The sequence below is a fragment of the Capra hircus genome, unplaced genomic scaffold (assembly GCF_001704415.2).
Source record: "Capra hircus breed San Clemente unplaced genomic scaffold, ASM170441v1, whole genome shotgun sequence".
NCBI lineage: Eukaryota > Metazoa > Chordata > Mammalia > Artiodactyla > Bovidae > Capra > Capra hircus.
Window position 1 is genome coordinate 1 of NW_017199232.1, and position 19,617 is coordinate 19,617.

General features: G+C 46.9%; 1 protein-coding gene across 1 annotated transcript; it reads right to left on the minus strand.

The window, feature by feature from the left end:
• Window positions 1–8,172: 8,172 nt before the first annotated feature.
• On the minus strand, window positions 8,173–9,407 carry LOC108633265 (cationic amino acid transporter 3-like). Its single transcript, XM_018045339.1, has 3 exons — window positions 9,137–9,407; window positions 8,824–8,962; window positions 8,173–8,624 (listed from the first exon to the last, which is right to left on the minus strand). Exons 1-3 carry the CDS (start codon window positions 9,313–9,315, stop codon window positions 8,574–8,576), a joined length of 369 nt encoding a protein of 122 aa, XP_017900828.1. The 5' UTR covers window positions 9,316–9,407; the 3' UTR covers window positions 8,173–8,573.
• Between the last annotated feature and the right edge of the window lie 10,210 nt (window positions 9,408–19,617).

The following is a 19,617-nucleotide window of genomic DNA, read 5'->3' on the forward strand; positions in this document are numbered from 1 at the left end:
TGAGCTGAAAAATTGTCTTAGAGTCTCACAGCACTGATCTAATCTCCCCCACGTTTCCTTGCACACACACACACACAGACACAGCGCAGACACTTTCATCTAGAAACGGGTCTCTCCACCCTCAGCTGGAGCTGGGCTGACCCCTGCACTCTGGGATTGCAGGGGCCTCTTTGGAGGACGTGAACTCAGTGCCCAGTCTCCCACAGAAGAGGCTGACTGGAGACTTGCTGGATCCTTGGAGCAGAGCCTGGAGACCTGGGTCAGTCAGGCGAGGCTGAGGGTAAGCCATGCAAGCTGGAGCTGAGACATCTCCAAGAACCGAAGCGGGGAGTCCTGAGCACAGCAGACAGTCCTCACCCCTGGGTTGTTGGGATGAGATTGGAGTTGGGGGAAAACACGTGCAGTGTAGCTATCAGCCCTGACTCTTCTGTGGTAAACCATCAGTGGCGTAGTTCTGAGATAGTCTTTAGTGTGATAAACATGAGTAACGTAAAATTTACCATTTTAACCATTTTAAGTGTCCAGTTCAAAACTGCTAAGGACAAAAAAAAAAGTGTTAAGGACATTCATAGTTTGTATAACCAATCTCTTGAGTTTTTTCATCTTGCAAAACTGAAACTGTACACATTAAACAAAAATCCCCTCTTCCTCCCCTGCAGTTCCCTGGCAATCACCATTCTACTCTATTAATCTACCTCCTCTAGGTACTTCACTTAAGTGGAAAACTTCGGTCTTTGTCAGTGTTGGAGAAGACTCTTGAGAGTCCCTTGGACTGCAAGAGATCCAACCAGTCCATTCTGAAGGAGATCAGCCCTGGGATTTCTTTGGAATGAATGATGCTAAAGCTGAAACTCCAGTACTTTGGCCACCTCCTGAGAAGAGTTGACTCACTGGAAAAGACTTTGATGCTGGGAGAGATTGGGGCAGGAGAGAAGGGGACGACCAAGGATGAGACGGCTTGATGGCATCACGGACTCGATGGACCGAGTCTGAGTGAACTCCGGGTGTTGGTGATCGACAGGGAGGCCTGGCGTGCTACGATTCATGGGATTGCAAAGAGTCGGACACAACTGAGCGACTGAACTGAACTGAGCTGAAAATTGTCTTAGAGTCTCACAGCACTGATCTAATCTCCCCCACGTTTCCTTGCACACACACACACACAGACACAGCGCAGACACTTTCATCTAGAAAACGGTCTCTCCACCCTCAGGCTGGAGCTGGGCTGACCCCCTGCACTCTGGGATTGCAGGGGCCTCTTTGGAGGACGTGAACTCAGTGCCCAGTCTCCCACAGAAGAGGCTGACTGGAGACTTGCTGGATCCTTGGAGCAGAGCTGGAACCTGGGTCAGTCAGGGAGGCTGAGGGTAAGCCATGCAGAGCTGGAGCTGAGACATCTCCAAGAACCGAAGCGGGAGTCCTGAGCACAGCAGACAGTCCTCACCCCTGGGTTGGGATGAGATTGGAGTTGGGGGAAAACACGTGCAGTGTAGCTATCAGCCCTGACTCTTCTGTGGTAACCATCAGTGGGTAGTTCTGAGATAGTCTTTAGTGTGATAAAACATGAGTAACGTAAAATTTACCATTTTAACCATTTTAAGTGTCCAGTTCAAAACTGCTAAGGACAAAAAAAAAAGTGTTAAGGACATTCATATTTGTTTGTATAACCAATCTCTTGAGCTTTTTTTCATCTTGCAAAACTGAAACTGTACACATTAAACAAAAATCCCCTCTTCCTCCTGCAGTTCCTGGCAATCACCATTCTACTCTATTATCTACCTCCTCTAGGTACTTCACTTAAGTGGAAACCTTCGTCTTTGTCATTTCCTATGGAGATGCTTCTCTTAGTAATGGCCACAAGGCTCATCCATGTTGTAGCTTATTGGAAACATAGTATCTTTATTTGTGATGGCACATCAGCTTGATTTTTTATGTATTCTTTTGCAGTCTTTCATCTCACATTTGAAGGAGCAGACTCGTCCTTCAGTCTGTGGTGGTTCCCTGGAGCTGGAGTATTCTGTTTGATGGTGGTGTTAATTCCTGGGTTTCCTGTCTTTCTCTCCCTACACCTGCTCCACTTTCCTTGCTCCCTCTTGTGGAAGAATTCTTAAGCGTTTCTGTCTGGTCTGCGATCCTAAAAGAAATCAGTCCCGAATATTCATTGGAAAAACTGGTGAAGCTAAAGATGCAATACTTTGGCTGCCGGATGAGAAGAACTGACTCATTGCATGGTGATTGCAACCATGAAAGTAAAAGACGCTTGCTCCTTGGAGGAAAGTTATGACCAACCTAGACAGCATATTAAAAAGCAGAGTCATTACTTTGCTGACAAATGTCCTTCTAGTCAGAGCTATGGTTTTTCCAATAGTCATGAATGGATGTGAGAGTTGGACTATAAAGAAGGCTGAGTGCTGAAGAATTGATGCTTTTGAACTGTGGTGTTGGAGAAGACTCTTGAGAGTCCCTTGGACTGCAAGGATCCAACCAGTCCATCCTAAAGGAAATCAGTCCTGAATATTCATTGGAAGGACTGATGCTGAAGCTGAAAGTCCAATACTTTAGCGCCTGATGTGAAGAGCTCACTCATTGGAAAAGACCTTGGTGCTGGGAAGATTGAAGGCAGGAGGAGAAGGGGATGACAGAGGGTTGGCTGGCATCACAGACTCGATTGACATGAGTCTGAGGAAGCTCCAGGAGTTGGTGATGGACAGGGAAGCCTGGCGTGCTGCAGTCCATGGGGTTACAGAGTCAGACACGACTCAGCCACTGGACTGAACTGAACTGAACTGCTCTTAAAACTCACCAGGCTGCCTCTTGTCTTTGGATTTCCAGAAGGTGGCGCTAGACCTCAAGTCTGCGGGACCCTGGCCCATAGCAGGGGCTGGTTTTCTGAGCCAGCTCCTTCCCTACCAGAGCTCCCATGGGGGCTGCAGGGGGAGGGTCACACTAAGAGACCCCGAAGAGTAGGGCAGGGGGGGCCCGGTGGATCTCGCACCCGGGGCACTGAGGGTGCCCGGGGACCCAGGAGGGAGGTTCCAGGTTGTGCTGCTCCCAGACGCTTGTCAGTGAACTGCCTCTGGGGAGCGGTCACTTTCTTGCCCTTCACAGTGTTTATCAGCCTCTTTACCAAAACCCTTCCTCAAAACCCTTCCTCTCCCTCGTCATGGGGTTCCCCCAGCTCAGGTCTCCGGTGCTGCTGTAGAGAAACAGGTGTTCCCAGGGATGTCTGCAGAACTAGCCAGGTTTTTCTGTGGTGGGACATCAACCCCATGGGCTGTTTCTTGTGAGGGGGAGGGGAAAGCTTCTGCTATGTAAGCCTTGATCAGACATCTTTGTTTTGTTTTGTTTTGTTTTAACTCCAGAATCCTCGCTCCCTCAGTGAAGGCTGCATGCCTAATCAGTCTCTTCAGTCCTGTCCGACTCTTTGCAACCTCATGGACCCTAGCCCACCAGGCTCGCCGTCCCTGGGATTCTCCAGGCAAGAATCCTGGGGTGGGTTGCCATTTCCTTCTCCAATGCGTGAAAGTGAAAAGTGAAAGTGAAGTCGCTCAGTCATGTGCGACTCTTAGTGACCCATGGACTGCAGCCAACCAGCTCATTCGTCCATGGGATTTTCCAGCAGGAGTACTGGAGCGGGGTGCCATTGCCTTCTCCGAGTGAAGGTTGACCTGCAAATCCCCTCCCTTGCAGGGAATCTCTAGGTCAGAATCTCTGGGCTTCCACACCGCCATCACCATGACCGCCGCCACCACCGGCAGCATCACCGTCAAGGAGTCTGTGCAGGTTTCCTGTTCTGCAGGTCTGCAGCCCATAGCGAGGTCTGTCGGCCTGTGGCCCAGATGCACAGCAGACACGACTCCTCCAGGGCTCCTTGGGCAGATGGAGCTGTGTCCCCCAGACCACAGAGGTGCTTTTCCTCCTGAGTGGATGTCTACTCATTATTTATTCAAACAGACTTGGTTGATATTACTTTTAGGTACACTACCTAGTGATTTTGGTATTTTTACAGATGCTGTATAATATTATGTGTAGAATCTGAAAAAACAGTATAAATGAATGTATATAGCAAAACAGAAACAGCCTCACCAACTCAGAAAACTGACAAGTGGCCATCTGTGAAGAGAGGGAAGGGGGAAGGGGCAAATTGAGGGTATGGATTAAGAGACACAAGGCAAGAGGAGAAGGGGACGACAGGGGAGATGGTTGGATGGCACCACCAACTCGGTGGACATGAGTTTGAGTAAGCTCTGAGTGTTGGTGGTGGACAGGGAGGCCTAGCATGCTGGAGTCAGTGGGGTCGCAAAGAGTCAGACGCGACTGAGTGACTGAACTGAATACATAATCAGCAAAGATATGTTTGGAGCACAAGGAATTATAGCCATTATCTTGTGTAACTTCTACTGAGTACCATCTGTAAAAATACCAAATCACTGTGCTCTATATTTGGAAAACTAATGTTATATGGTAAACCAATGATACTTGATTTTTTTAAGTTGATAGCATTTTTTATCTAAAAAATTATTTCATTTTAATTGGAGTACTGGTATAACAAATAGTTCACAATTGTTTACTTCTTGTTTCTCACTAGAAACTAAAGTTTCTAAGGGTTAAGATTCTGATTAATATGTGTAATTAAAATGACTAAAATTACTAAGGCAGTCCCAGACCACTGCCCCCCAGCGCTCTCTAGAGTCTTTCACTGAAGTCGGGACGGAAGGGAAAGGATTGGGTTATTCTGGCAAGTTGCTCAGCTTTCTCTGGTGTCTCCCCTGTATTGTTGTTCAGTCGCTCAGTCCGCGGACTGCAGCACAGCAGGCTTCCCTGTCCATCACCAGCTCCCAGAGTTTGCTCAAACTCATGTCTGTTGAGTTTGGTGATGACATCCAACCATCTCATCCTGTGTCGTCCCCTTTTCCTCCTGCCCTTGATCTTTCCCAGCATCAAGGTCGTTTCCAATGAGTCAGCTCTTCCCATCAGGTGGCCAAAGTATTGGAGTTTCAGCTTCAACATCAGTCCTTCCAATGAATATTCAGGACTGAATTTCCTTTAGGATGGACTGGCTGGATCTCCTTGCAGTCCACGGGACTCTCAAGCATCTCCACCAACACCAACAGTTCAAAAGCATCAATTCTTCAGTGCTGAGCTTTCTTTATAGTCCAGCTCTCACATCCAACATGACTACTGGAAAAAGCATAGCTTTGACTATATGGACCTTTGTCGGCAAAGTGATGGCTCTGTTTTTTAATTCACTGTGAAGCCTTGTCATAGCTTTTCTTCCAAGGAGCAAGTGTCTTAATTTCATGGCTGCAGTCACCGTCTGCAGTGATTTTGGAGCCCAAGAAAATAAAATCTGCCACTGTTTCCATTGTTTCCCCATCTATTTGCCATGAAGTGATGGGACCGGATGCCATGATCTTCGTTTTTTGAATGTTGAGTTGTAAGCCAGCTTTTTCACTCTCCTCTTTCACCTTCATCACATTATTGAGCTATCATGTGGTTTTTGTCCCATTAAGCTATCTCATGTTAATTTAATCCTTAGACCGGCCAGAAGAACCTGGAAGGGTTGATTCAGTTTCTCATCAAGGCTCTTTATGGGCGGTGTTCAGTGTTGCCTGTTACAGGATATTGGTAGCACAGGATATCTGGTTGGCCCCCAGCAGTAAGCGAAGAACAGCAAACAGGTGATGTCAACCCCTTCCGACAAAGTTTCACCTGACAGTTTCAATCTCTGTTCATTTCTTCCTAAGCCTGTACTGTCATGAGAACTGGCAAGGTAGTGGTATTCCTAATTCTGTCCGTCCACCTCCACTGTATTTTCATTCATCTAATACCTTGCTGCTCAGTTTCTTGACCTGTATCCCTCCTTCACTCTACTGCAGTTGCTTATTCCCGGCAAACAACCCTCTGGTTCATTATTATCAGCATCTTAAATGTGCACAATCTCAGTGTCAGGCACTCTGTTCTGCAGTAACTCTTTCACGTGACTATCCCGTTTCCTTTCCTGTCTTTTAGTTCCACCCAGTTGTAGTCACTTATCAATAAATCACTACTTACTACTTCTTTCCCTCACCTCTGACAATGCAGGTATTGGTTTTTTTCCAATTAGGAACTTTCCATCATCAACTACTGTGTAACTCCAAGAGTCTGTGACAGAAAAGTAAAGAGAAATAGTCATTTACAAAAGATGACACTGTGTCTCCAGAAAGCTGGGGGAAAGATAAAAGCGATCATTTCACCATGATGACATGATCCGCTCTGTCTGTTCTTCTCCTTTCTTAGGGTCTGCTTTCTGGTGGTAATATAGCCGCCCTAACTTTCTTGTGTTACTGTTAGCCCAGGGCATCTGTTCCCTTCCTTTTCCTTCCAACTTGCCTCTGTCCTATATTTCAGGGGCAGCACTGGACACAGTACACAGTCACCTGCCTTTCCTCCCCAGACAGCCATCTCTGCATTTTTGCTAAAAAGAAGCACAAGTCGGAGCTTTGCATGAGCAGGTTCATATTTTATTTCTTTCTCCAGTATCTGCTTACATTGTTATACATTCTTTGTGAAATATCATCTTGCTGAACACTCACAAAGCATGCCCTTTTGGTATGTGTATTGTGTTCTGAAAAGAATACTTAAGAATTATTCAGCATGTACGTCATTTGTCCACTGGCAATAAATATAGGTCCCTAAATGCATTGCACCTTCATTGTCCATAGAGGCTCAAAGTGCCCCTTGAACCAGAAGATTCCTCTAGCGGATGGAGGGACTCCACATGGCACCTGTGTCCTGTGGTTAAGATGATTCAGCAGCAGGGATGCTTGGGTGAGGAGTCTGGAAGGTGCAGGCTGGAGACTGTTGCTCATTGTTCTCCTCCAGGCTGTGTCGGATCCTATAGCCAGAGTATACGGCAAATCCTAGTAGGAAAATGAGACAGTGAGAAGGGAAAGTAGGTGCTCTCCTTACTGATACACACTCGTGTACACGCTCGTGTGCATGCTCAGTTCCTCAGTCATGACTGGCTCTTTTGTGACCCCACAGACCATAGCCCTCCATGCTCCTCTGCCCATGGTATTCTCCAGTCAAGTGTACTGGAGTGGGTTGCTATTTCCTCCTCCAGGGATCCTCCTGACCCAGGGATTGAACCTGTGTCTCTTATATTTCCTGCATTGGCAGGTGGATTCTTTACCACTGAGACACCAGGGAACCCCACACTTGCTCACTAGGTCTCCTATGAGGGTGTCCGACACAGTTTAGGGGAGTGGTGGTAGGAAGAAGATGGGGATCAGTCCATTGAGAGGTCTTTTTAATCCCAGAAAACCACTTACCAATGGCATTCCAGACACTGAATTGGATCCAGGCTCCAGAGGTCATCTGCATCATCAGGGAAACGTTCACGAAGATGCTGACCAGCGGGAGGACAGGCAGAGCAGGGACCTGTGGGCAGAGTCAGCTCATCCCTGGACACAGCCCAGACGTCAAAAGGGAGACCCGACCCACATGTGGGCAGGAAGACTCCAGCGCTTTTGAAGCCGTGTGTTCAGTGCCTACTGAAGCTGGGTGTGTGAAGCACTGAGTGTGGGTCAGGGAAGGGTCTGTTGGCTTCAGCAATTTCCCATCTTCTCATGTCCAGCAAAGGATGTTTAGACCTCAAAGCAGGCAGACATCATTCACTTAAGGTGGATAGTTTGGGCACAGAAGGTCACTTACTTTTAAAAATTAATTAACTTGGCTGTGTCGGAACCGAGGTGTGGCCCAAGGGCTTCTCTAGTTCTGGTGTGTGGGCTTAGTTGCCCTGTGGCATGTCCTGGTTGGGTATTTGTTCCCTGACCTGGAATCTAACCCACATGCCCTGCATTGCAAGGTAGATTCTTAACCACTGGACCACCAGGGAAGTCCCTCGCCTACCCTGAATGGAAGAGCAGTGGGGTCCTGGGGCTGCCTCCAGATGATGGCTGTGACCCCAGTGATGAACAGCAGCAGCACAGCCACTGTTGTGAGCACGGGGTCTCCAGAGAACACCTGGCTGGGCCACTGGGCCAGGCTCAGGCTCAGGATTATCAGCAGGAGAACTCCAAGGGTCAAGGTGGAGGAGAACAGGCTGGACCCAGAAGACAAAGATGTCAGGACCTCGGGTAACACCCCTCCTCCGGCTGCCCACATCAGGAGGGGCCATCATATCTCTATCACTTCTTGCCTGAAATAGACACCTATTTCCAACCCATCCTGTCAATTTCAGAATACCACCAAAAAGAAGTCCCACTGGTCACCAAACAGGAAGGTGTATCCATTGACAATCTGGCCAGATTTCTGGGTGGGGATGGTGCTGGTAGGGAACCACAGACTCTTTAGAATGTTTGAATTTCCTGCTTCAGATACAGGCTCTGGAGGATTTTGTTTAACTTCAGGCTTCACCTCAATTTCCTCCTCTGTTTTCTCCTTCTTGCTGCAATTCTGATCTGGCTGGTACCCGAGTGAAAGGATATTAAGGCAGGATTGACAGCAGCCCCTATACTTATCCAATATCAGACAGTTAATCCAACTCTTTCCCAACTTCAGCAGATGCAGGACACGAAGCTAGAAGAATCTTAGCTCCTCTTGAGTCCATGACCCCCAGCCAAGGTGTAGTGGAGTCTCACCTGAGGGCAAGGACAGAAAGAACCACGAGGGAGTCAGCAAGCAGGGTCCCGATTGATAGGAGGTCCACCAGATCGCTGAACTTGAAGAGTAACGCCATGACTGCTAGGATGAGGGCACAGACAAGGCGGGGAAGGGAGTGAGAAGCAGTCAGAAATATCCAAGGTAAGGAAATGATCAAACAAGGGTTTGTTTAGCCACCTGCAAAGATGCCAGAAGACATGATGGCCATGATGGGTATTCGGGTGCAGTCGTGGATCTGGAAAGTCCCTGAAAAAGGATTCCATCCTCTGCCATCACGTACATCCCCCGAGGCATGGGGAACACATCACCTAGGAGACTGGAAAAGAAAGCGGAAACGTGTATGAGGACATGGAGAGACGGGAAGGGAGGACCGGGGCTTCTGTTTCCTAGTCTACTTGGGTCAAGGTGTCCTCCCCTCTTGTCTCTCAATCCCAAGGGCTGGGATACCCGAGCATCTGACAGTCAGAGGGGAGAAAGCCATGATACTGACCTGGACGTAAGAGCACAGAGGGCGCCAACAGCCACGACATATCTGGCAGGGCCCCACCCAACAAAGAGGAAAGCCTCTGGCCAGGGGCTCTCAGGACGGATCTGGCAGTAGGGCACTGTGAGGGTGAGTGCTGCTGAGACACCAAAGCACACCACAAAGCAGATGAAGATCGTGGTCATGGTGCTCACGGGGATGGACCGCTGAGGATTGAGGGCTTCTTCCCCTGCAGGAAGCAGGGATGTACTAGGCTAGGAAAATACAGCGATCAAAAGCACAATATCCCCTCTCCTCTGGCACCATCAAAAGCAGCCTAACCTTCTACCAATCCCTATGCCCAAGGGCAGCCTAATCTGTCCCCAAACCTCTAATGGAAAGCACAGTGACTATATTACCTTTAGTGACAATGGCATCAAAACCAATAAATGTGTAGAAACACAGAGCTGCTCCCTGGAGAATCCCATCAAAGCGAAAAGGTACAAACCCTCCGGAACCCAGAGGCCCCAGCCCATGGTGAGAGAAGGAATGAGGAAGAACATGGGTGAGGTGAGCTCAGCCATCTCTACTGGACTCTTCCCTTCCTACCACAAGTGCTGGGCTCCAGGACCCCCACCACTTAGATCCATCAGCCCAGGTCTCGTTCGTAGTGGTTTAGTCACTAAGTCATGTCTGACTCTTTCAAGCCCATGGACTGTAGCCTGCCAGGCTCCTCTGTCCATGCAATTCTCCAGGCAAGAATCCTGCAGTGGGTTGCCACTCTTTAGTCCCCACCAGATTCCCAGACTTGCACCCTCCGTCACACTAGTGTCACTATGGACGAGACAGCCCTCCTAACCTAGAGGTGCCACTGGATGCAGACGTGTTCAATGTGTAGTCCTGTTCCGTGAGCTTCCAGTTGTGCAGGTCTCCCTTATGAAGCCAGAGATGATGATGAAGCTGAGAACCGAAACTCTGTTGTAAAGTAGGGTTGACTCAGGAGCTCCCAGAACCAGTTGTCCTGTGGGAAAGATGGAATATGAGACATCCAAAATGACCAAATCCATAGAGACAGAAAGCGGACCAGTGGCTACAGTGTCAGGAGGGCTGATGGTGGTGGATAGATGGACAGTGACTGCTCAGTGGGTGCAGGGTTTCCTTTGCTTGTGATGCAAATGGTTGGAACTAGATGCAGGTGATGGTTACACGACACTGTGAAGGTACTAAGTCCCTCTAAGTACACTTTAAGGTAACTTGTTTCTTACTGTGGCCGTCATCTCACAGTAGACATGCCTATCAAATCATCATGTGGTACACTTTAAACTTTTACAATGTTGGATGTCAATTAACTCAACAAAATTGGGGGTAATAATTAATTGGTTAATTTTATGCTATGTAAATTTTCTCTCAATTAAAAAAAAGTTTGGTCTCAGTACAGAGGGAGAAACTTGTCAGTCGAAGTAAGTGCTTCTCAGCTGGGAGTGGTTTTGTTCCCCAAGGGCCTGTTGGCAACGTCTGGAGACATTCTCCTTGTTTTGTTGTGGGTTCGTTTTTTGGCCATGCCATGGTTTGTAGGATCTCCATTCCCTTGCCACAGATGAACCTGGGCCATGGCAGTGAAAACCCAGAATCCTAACCACTAAACCACCAGATACACAGATGACACCACCATGATGACAGAAGGTGAAGAGGAACTGAAGAGCCTATTGATGAAAGCGAAAGAGAAGAGGGAAAAGGCTGGCTTACAACTCAACATTGGAAAAACGAAGATCATGGCATCCAGTCCCTTCACTTCAGGGCAAGTAGATAAGGAAACAATGGAAACAGTGAAAGACTTTCTTTTTCTTGGGCTCCAAAACCACTGCAGACAGTGACTGCAGCCATGAAATTAAAAGACACTTGCTCCTTGGACGAAAAGGTGTGACCACGCTAGTCAGCATATTAATAAATAGAAAACATTACTTTGCTGACAAAGTTCCATCTAGTCAAGGCTATGGTTTTTTCCAGTAGTCATGTATGGATGTGAGAGTTGGACTATAAAGAAAGCTGGAGCACCAAAGAATTGATGCTTTTGACCTGTGGTGTAGAAGAAGACTCTTGACAGTCGCTTGGACAGCCAGGAAATCCAACCAGTCCATCCTAAAGGAAACCAGTCCTATTTATTGGATGCATTGATGCTGAAGCTGAAACTCCAATATTTTGGTCACTTGATGAACTGAACTGAACTGATGCAAAGAATCGACTCATTGGAAAAGACCCTGATGCTGGAAAGATTGAAAGCGGGAGGAGAAGGGGACGGCCAGAAGATGAGATGGCCGGACGGCATGACTAACTCGATGGACATGAGTTTGAACGGGCTCTGGGAGTTTGGTGATGGACAGGGAAGCCTGGTGTGCTGCACCCCATGGGGTTGCACAGAGTTGGACACGACTGAGCCAGTGATCTGAGGTGAAAGCCACCAAGAAACTCCCTGGAGACATTCTGATTGTCACAATTTGGGGGGTGGTGTCACCCATATCTAATGAACATAGTTCATAGATGCTACGGCATCCAACAATGATTAAATTAAGAAAACCCTACAGTGCACAGGTTAGCCCCCACACTGAAGGCTGTTCCAGCCTAGGAGATCCAGTTAATGCCAAGGGGTGGAAATAGCAGTCTATGTCTTGTCTTCCTGTCTCTCATACCGCCAGACCATTTTTCCCAGTTCTAACTCCCCACCATGCTGCCTCCCCCAAGCCTTCCCCACCCCTCATCCCCCTCCACACCCCACCCTTCCTGTCCCATCATGAAAATCTCCAGCTTACCAGTGAGAAGCAGTAACACGGCCAGTGCAACAAATCAGTACGTGACCAGGAAGTAACGCATATAAGGAGAGAAAGTTCCCTGGACACTACTCAAGTTTCTTAGCAGCTTAGCAGCAATCCAAGTCTATGTCCCAACCACTAACGCTGAAGAAGCTGAAGTTGAACGATTCTATGAAGACTTACAAGACGTTTTAGAAGAACACCCAAAAAAGATGTCCTTTCATTATAGGGGACTGGAATGCAAAAGTAGGAAGTCAAGAAACACCTGGAAGTGAAGTGAAGTGAGACTCAGTCATGTCTGACTCTTTGCGACCCCATGGACGGTAACCTACCAGGCTCTGCAGTCCATGGGATTTTCCAGGCAAGAATACTGGAGTGGCTGCCATTTCCTTCTCCAGGGGATCTTCCCAACCAGGGTCGAACCCGGGTCACCTGCATTTCAGACAGATGCTTTATCATCTGAGCCACTAGGGAAGCCCCCAGAAACACCTGGAGTAACAGGCAAATTTGGCCTTGGAATGCAGAAAGAAGCAGGGCAAAGACAAATAGAGTTTTGCCAAGAAAATGCACGGGTCATAGCAAACACCCTCTTCCAACAACACAGGAGAAGACTCTACACATGGACATCGCCAGATGGTCAACATGGAAATCAGATTGATTATATTCTTTGCAGCCAAAGATGGAGAAGCTGTATACAGTCAACAAAAACGAGACCAGGAGCTGACTGTGGCTCAGATCATGAACTCCTTATTACCAAATTCATACGGAAATGAAAAAAATAGGGAAAACCACTAGACCATTCAGGTATGACCTAAATCAAATCCTTTATGATCATACAGTGGAAGTGAGAAATAGATTTAAGGGAGTAGATCTGACAGATAGATGCCGATGAACTATGGAATGAAGTGTGTGACATTGTGCAGGAGACAGGGATCAAGACCATCCCCATGGAAAAGAAATGCAAAAAGGCAAAATGGCTGTCTGGGAGGCCTTACAAATAGCTGTGAAAAGAAAAATAAGTATGTATAGTATGCTTTGAAAAGTTTACCAAAAATTGCACAATGGTCCAGTCACTTTGTCCACTAGCAAGAAATACAGGGCTTTAGATGCCTCCACCTTCACACTCCACCGAGGCTCACAGTGTCCCTTGCACCAGCAGATCCGCCAGGGCATGGAGGGATTCCACGCAACATCTACGTCCTGTGGTTAAGATGACTCAGCACACAGGGGTGTTTATGTCAAGAGTCTGGAGGTGGAGGCTGTGTGCTGGTGGCTGTTGATGATTGTTCCCTGCCAGGCTGTACCGGATCCCATATCCGAAGTATATATGAGAAACCCTAGTAGGGAGATGAGACGATGAGAAGGAAACGTAGGTGCTTCCTCACCTCACTTCCAAATAGCCAGTAACCTTCTATAGCATCTGATACTGCATTGGAGTGGAGTTCTTTGCAACCTGAACCAGCGGAAGTCCATAAGGCGAACTTGAAAAACAACCGTGGCCTGTCCCTACAGCTCTTCATGCTGAACACACATCCGCAAGTTATGGTTTCAAACTTTGATTGCTTTGAAAAGTGCTACCTTTCAAAGATATATAGAGAAAGTTTCACAAAACTGAATCAAAAATTCATTAAGGTAAATATGTTGTTATTAGCAGTAAGCTGATGCAGACTGAAATATGGTTTTCTCTGTCTCGTTAAAGACAATTGTTTTCTCGGACGTGCGGCTTATGATAACACTGTGTGAATCTTTGGGTCTAGTGATTTGTAACTGTTTCTGAGATCTCTCATTACTTTTTTGAGAAAATATCAGAATTGACTATTCACGCAATCTCTGACAGATTATGACACGGTAGTTAAAGTTCCATCGTGTCTCTGCTGTCTAACAAAATTTAAAAGAGACGCCTTATTGTCGGACTTATGATCCCTGAATTCCCCAGTTGGCGTGCTTTCTACAGGTGACTCGCGCCGCAAGACAAGTGCAAAGTGGTTAGTCCAGATCTTTTCTGATCTTGGGCGATCTACATGACTGTAGCCCAACCAGGCTCCTCATCCGCCTAGGCCAGTGGAACTACTGGCAGGCGCCAAGCGAATACCTGGAGTAGGGCTGGCGTATTTCTTTCTCCCAGCTGGTGATCTTCCAGACCCCAGGGATCGAACATCGAGTCTCCCATAGCAGCCAGGTTCTTTACCATCTGAGCCACGGCGAAGACGTCGTCACAGTCTACTCCTAACTCGAGGGAATTTGAGATGGGTAAACAAGCTGTTAATCAACATTCAGGGCTCTGGGATACCAAGAAGACTGCCAGCTTTTCCTGCTCCCTGAAAAATCTCATTTGATTGGATTGGTTAAAGCCCCTTTGACTGGTTGCAAGATTGTGGCCCTTCAATGAAAGGAAAATGGTAAAAAATAAATAATGCATTCACTTGGAGTATGCTCCCACAATCCCGGCAGTGATCAAAGGTACTACCTCACTGGCCAAAATCATACCAACTTAACAAAACCGTCACAAACTACTTCTTGAAACTATCACTTTCCAACTGGTCCATCCTTGTAGCATCAGTCCCAGGTAACAGAACTAATAGAAAAAACTGGACCTCAATGTGGAATCAGAAGTGAATCTACATGCATTAAAGGAACTTTCCCAAAAAGTTGGCTTATAACAAACACATATAAAATGCTCAACGATCACACTCATTAATTAGAGAAATGGCAAATCAAAACACACAACTGAGGTACCGACTTCACAACGCAGTCAGAATTGTCTTGGGCGATCAACAAACTTCTGCAAGCAATAAAGCTGGTAGACAGGGTGTAGGGAGAATACGGGAACCCTGCCAGACAGCTGTGGGAAAATGCAAAACTAGTAGCCACTATGGAGAAACAGTGTGGAGATTCGCTTAAAAATTGCAATAGAACTACACTTAATGGACACTCAGCAATTCCCACTGCTTGGGATCACACACCTATATGCGGCCTCATCTCCCAAGTTTAAGACTCAGCACACTCGCTTGCTGAAGTACTGGACACAGATTGCTTCGCATCCCGGAGAAACAGGAGAATAGAAGCAACTGGTACGATCGTAAATTTGCCGCCTGATTGGTGAAAAAGTGAAGAAAAAGTATGTCGGGGGCGCAAGGGACATGAAGAGATCAACACCTAAGAGTGATCACAATTAGAAGACACACAACAGAATGAATGGATATAAGAAAGCTGGTTTGGGGTACCATATACCACAATGGAAAGTATTACTCAGGGGCCCGTTAAAAAAGAATTCATTTGAATCAGTTCGAATGAGAATGATGAAACCTGGGGAGGCCGCATTATACAGAAGTGACAGTAAGCCAGAAAGAAACAACCAGTGGTATTTTCCAAAATACAGTATACTAACCACATATATACTGACGGGAATTATTTTAAGGAAGATGGCAATGACGACCTGTAAATGGGAAGGAGCCAGGCAAATGAGACACAAGATGTTGAATACATGTAACCTTATTTTGCAACTCAAGAGGAAGAAGAGGCGAATGAGCGATGAGAATTTGGAGGTAAGAATGACATTCCTAATAACATTTATAGGTAATGACTATCTACAGAATATGTTAGTCGTGCCAGTGCCAACATAGTGTCCTTGAGCAGATGGCTTATTAAAGACTCTCATCTATTGCATGATAGCAGCGCTGGGTGCATGTCAGAGAATGACTCCCACATGGAGCAGTGAATGTTATGGGAGGGAGGTGGGTCAAAGGGGATCAATGTTGGCTAGGGACATCCTCCCGTGGTCAGAATTAAAAATTTTATGAATAAACTTTCAAAAGAAATAATAATAAAATAAATTTTTAAAAAAGTTGGGCTTAAGCTCAATTCACGAAAACGAAGATCATGGCATTCTGTCCTTGCTCATGGGGATACAGTCTTATAGATGGTGGGGAAACCCAGTGGAAACAGTGTCCAGATCTTTATTAATTATTTTGGGCTCTCACAATCACTGCAGATGGTAGTTGCCAGCCCATGCCAATTAAAAGACGCTTACTCGTTGGATGAAAGTTATGACGCAACCTGGATAGCATATTCAAAAGCCCAGTAGACCTACTTTTCCCAGCTAAGCGTCCGTTCTTCGTCAGCTCACTACGGTTCTTTTGGCAGAAGGATTGCAAGACTGCGGCTGTCGTGTGGCACTAACTGCAGAGACTTGGACTTGTGTGGAAGAAGCCTGTGGCAAGAATGATGCCTCTTAGGAAATGAGGATGTGTTGGAAAAGTGATCCTCTTCAGAGAGTCACCCCTTGGCGCCAAGGAGATCACCATCGCATTAGTGAGGGGAAGATCCAGCTCTCGGGGACCTGTCTTTGCAGACATAGAATGAGTCCCTAAAACATCTGAACTCCCAGTTGGGGTTTTTTGGCAGCAGAGTCCGTCGATGAGAAAGAGTTGACTCAATTGAAAAGAGATCTGTGATTGCTGGGAAGGATTGGGGGCAGGAGAGCAAGGGACGTCGAAAGATGGAGAATGCGCTTGATGACATCCTTGTGATGGGTGCACGCGTGAATTGAGTGAATCCGGGTGTCGTGATGGCTAGGCCCACCGAGGCCTAGGCGGTGCGTCGTTGATTTCAAATGGGGTCACGAGCCCGGACAACAACTGATGCAACCTCTGAATTGATGTACTGAATGTCTGGAAAAGGAACTGGCTGGGCCTCTAGTCGGCTTTCTAGTACTGTAGCGGATCACAAAACCTGCCTGACGCCACATGTCCGCACAGGAGGCTATAGGGGCATGACATCCCTGGCTCTGAGAGAATCCTGGCGAGGAAAATGGCAATCACTTCCAAGTAATTGCTTGTCTGGAAAATCCCATGACAGAGTGAAGCCTGGCGGGTATCAGTTCATGCGAGGTGCAAAAACAGTTGACACATCTCGAACAACGAACGATGCCAATTGAACTGGGCTTAAACATGATTAGAATTTTTTTGACTTTTGTATGAGAAATTCAATTGCTTCCTAATTATTGTTTTTTTCAAACATAAGAAGACTGTTCTCCTCAGGACCTATTTATATTTACACAACATACCTTTTAATTTTAACTTGTGGGCAAAAAGAAACCTGTTTCTTCTGACCTGGCTGGGTCGCTCAGAAATTGAGCCTGGGTCATGTTATAGCCTTAACAGGTTGATACAGACACACGCACTGCTTGATTAGCATTTCCAAAGAAACTGGTGTGGAGCTGCAGAGAGAAGAAATCCTTAGCTATGCCCTCATCTGAGGGGCTAATTTGCTCTTCTTCTGGCACATTGGTGCACCAACCTTGGAATCTGTGTTGCCTCTGGTAGATACTATGCTCTTGTATTCTCGTAGTACACTTGAAAGGGCTAAACAAACAACCTAATTCTTAGTGAGTGGTGATGGCTGGCCCTCCTTAAGTCTTCTGTCCTCTCCCTATAATACTGAAGTATCCCCAAGTCCTAAAGTTCTTATGGGGGCGGGCAAAGGTAACTCAGTAGCTCTTTTAATCGGAGTCGAGAAGTGACTTTTTCCGCCGGGATAACTTTCGTTCTCTTCTCTCTCCGCAAATCTTTCCTCGATTTTCAATCCTATCCTTCATCTTTGAGACTATCACCATAAAGTTTATCTGTGTTCTTCACTTCGATCCTAATAATACAGATAGGTGCATGTTGAACGTGGGCGGCTCCCAAAGAGACCATACAGCCCAGTGACAAGGAATGGAGTATTGTCTGTCTGCGTGTTTGGGACATAGCTTTTTGTTTCTTATACTTCCGCAGGAACGGTATATGTCCAATAGGCTAAACTAATTTTGCTCTCTCTGTCTTAAGCTATAACCATTTTGTCCTACACTCGCCTTTTGAAAAATTTTAAGCAATGGGACTTCTTTTCATAGTGGTTCTAAGATGTCTGCTCTGCTATGAAATTTCAAGTATAAATTTTCTTGTAGGAGTTTGCATATCTCAGTTTTTCATTACAAAAATGTTCTTCTCGAAATAAATTTGGTGAGGGGATAAACATGTGTTGAATCTCGACAGTCTAAATCTGTGTGCGCAATCTTTAGCTCTCACCCCTCAGTTTTCATCCCGGCAGGTCGAGAACTTGACCTAGCACTTGTGCACAAGATGCTCTCTCCGCTTCAAGAACTTCTAATCTCCTGCAACTGCTTTAAAGGCAGGAAAAGTGGTGGTCATTAAGGATGCCTGTCTTGAATAGTAGGTCTCGCTGTTAAAATATTCCTACCTATCTCTCATTCAGTAAACAGCCCAGACTGGAATTTAAGCAGAAGAGAAAAATAGAAGACAAATTTCAGATGTTAGATAGGCACAGCTCAGCAGACTGCCGCGTGGCATAAGCTCAGAAGTCGTTAAAAAATCGTTTGGACCTGCCTGCGACAACTGACACAGCAGGTGGGTCTTGTTGCTGGCCAAGGCGAAGGGGCCTTTGCAAAAACCTGACTGTGTCCGTCATGCGAGATTGGTGCGTTGCCTACAGGCAGGCAACCAAGGTGGTATTCTCTACCTTAGACTCGCCAAAGAGATGACCTGCACAGAGGCTACTGGAATGGTGCCCTTCCATCGCTTGTGAGCAACCAGTCGGCTAAGATACTATTTCTAAATTAACAACAGAGTTGCTTTCGTTTATCATCTGGGCCAGTTTTACCTGGGAGGAAAAGATACTAAGCTTTCTTTTTGGGCAGTCAATTACATCTTTGGGTAGGTGCGAGCCGGATGGAAGTGAAGAGTGCGTGTTGTTTTGGTGTTTTTCAACTGAGAGTGATCGTTCCCAAATCAATCGAGCCCCTTCCCTGCATGTTGGTGGTTTCAGGGAAAAGGATGTCGCCAGGTCCTGCCTCTTTGTCTTCCTGCGGTCAAGTTGTCTCCCTCCCCAATCCTTTGCTTCGCTTTCGCTGAATTATCCTGTGGAGCACTCTTGAAAATCCTCCGCCCCACGTGCGCCCACAGGTGTTCTCTGGGACCTTACAGCTGTCCACCAGAAAAACATAGTGGGATGTGGACTCGGACTTAACTTGGCCGATTCTCTCTATCCTTCGGAGTCACGGTCACCACTTGGAGGCAGCCCCGAAAGGAACGACGCCTCTCTCGCCTCGATCTCTGTATTTGCATTGCCAGTTACGGCATGTTCACTTCACTGTGTCAGAGCTGTGTCTCTCTCCTGTGGTGGAATGAGTTCTTTGTATACTTTTTGTTGACGCAATTATGTCTGTTTGGCTCTGAGGACATTCGGAATGAGGGGAGTTTACTACGGGAACCAATGGACTCTTCCTGTCCCAACTCAAAGGGCTTTGCATACCAATCTCAGTAGGCAGCTGAATGCACAGCCCGAGGAGGACGGAGCCTCCCATCCCACCGTGGGCAGGGTCGCCCCTTAAGACATCCTGGACCCTGTGTTCCAGGGATGAGCTGCTTCTGCCCACATGTTCGCGCTCTCTGCCGTGATACTCACGCGTGTAGCCTCTCACTTTGTGAAACGTTTTACCTGATGATGCATGGCTTGACGCACGAAGCCTCCTGAGACAGTGGGGCCACACTGTTATGCGTAAGCTTCTGTAGATATTGAGGCCGCATTGTGTGGAAGATCTTAAAGTTTGCTTTCTGCAAATTATCGAAACGAGGTTAACCTTAAAGAAGATGAGGAGATCAGCCAAACCATCTCCCTAACTATTGTCTCCCAGACCCAATTGTG

Coding starts and splice junctions, on each gene's coding strand:
- LOC108633265 (XM_018045339.1), bottom strand. CDS start 9,315: ATGACCACGATCTTCATCTGCTTTGTGGTGTGCTTTGGTGTCTCAGCA. Junction 8,963..9,136: donor CTCTGTGCTCTTACGTCCAG/GTCAGTATCATG, acceptor TTTCTTTTCCAG/TCTCCTAGGTGATGTGTTCC. Junction 8,625..8,823: donor GTCTTCTGGCATCTTTGCAG/GTGGCTAAACAA, acceptor CCTTGCCCTCAG/GTGAGACTCCACTACACCTT.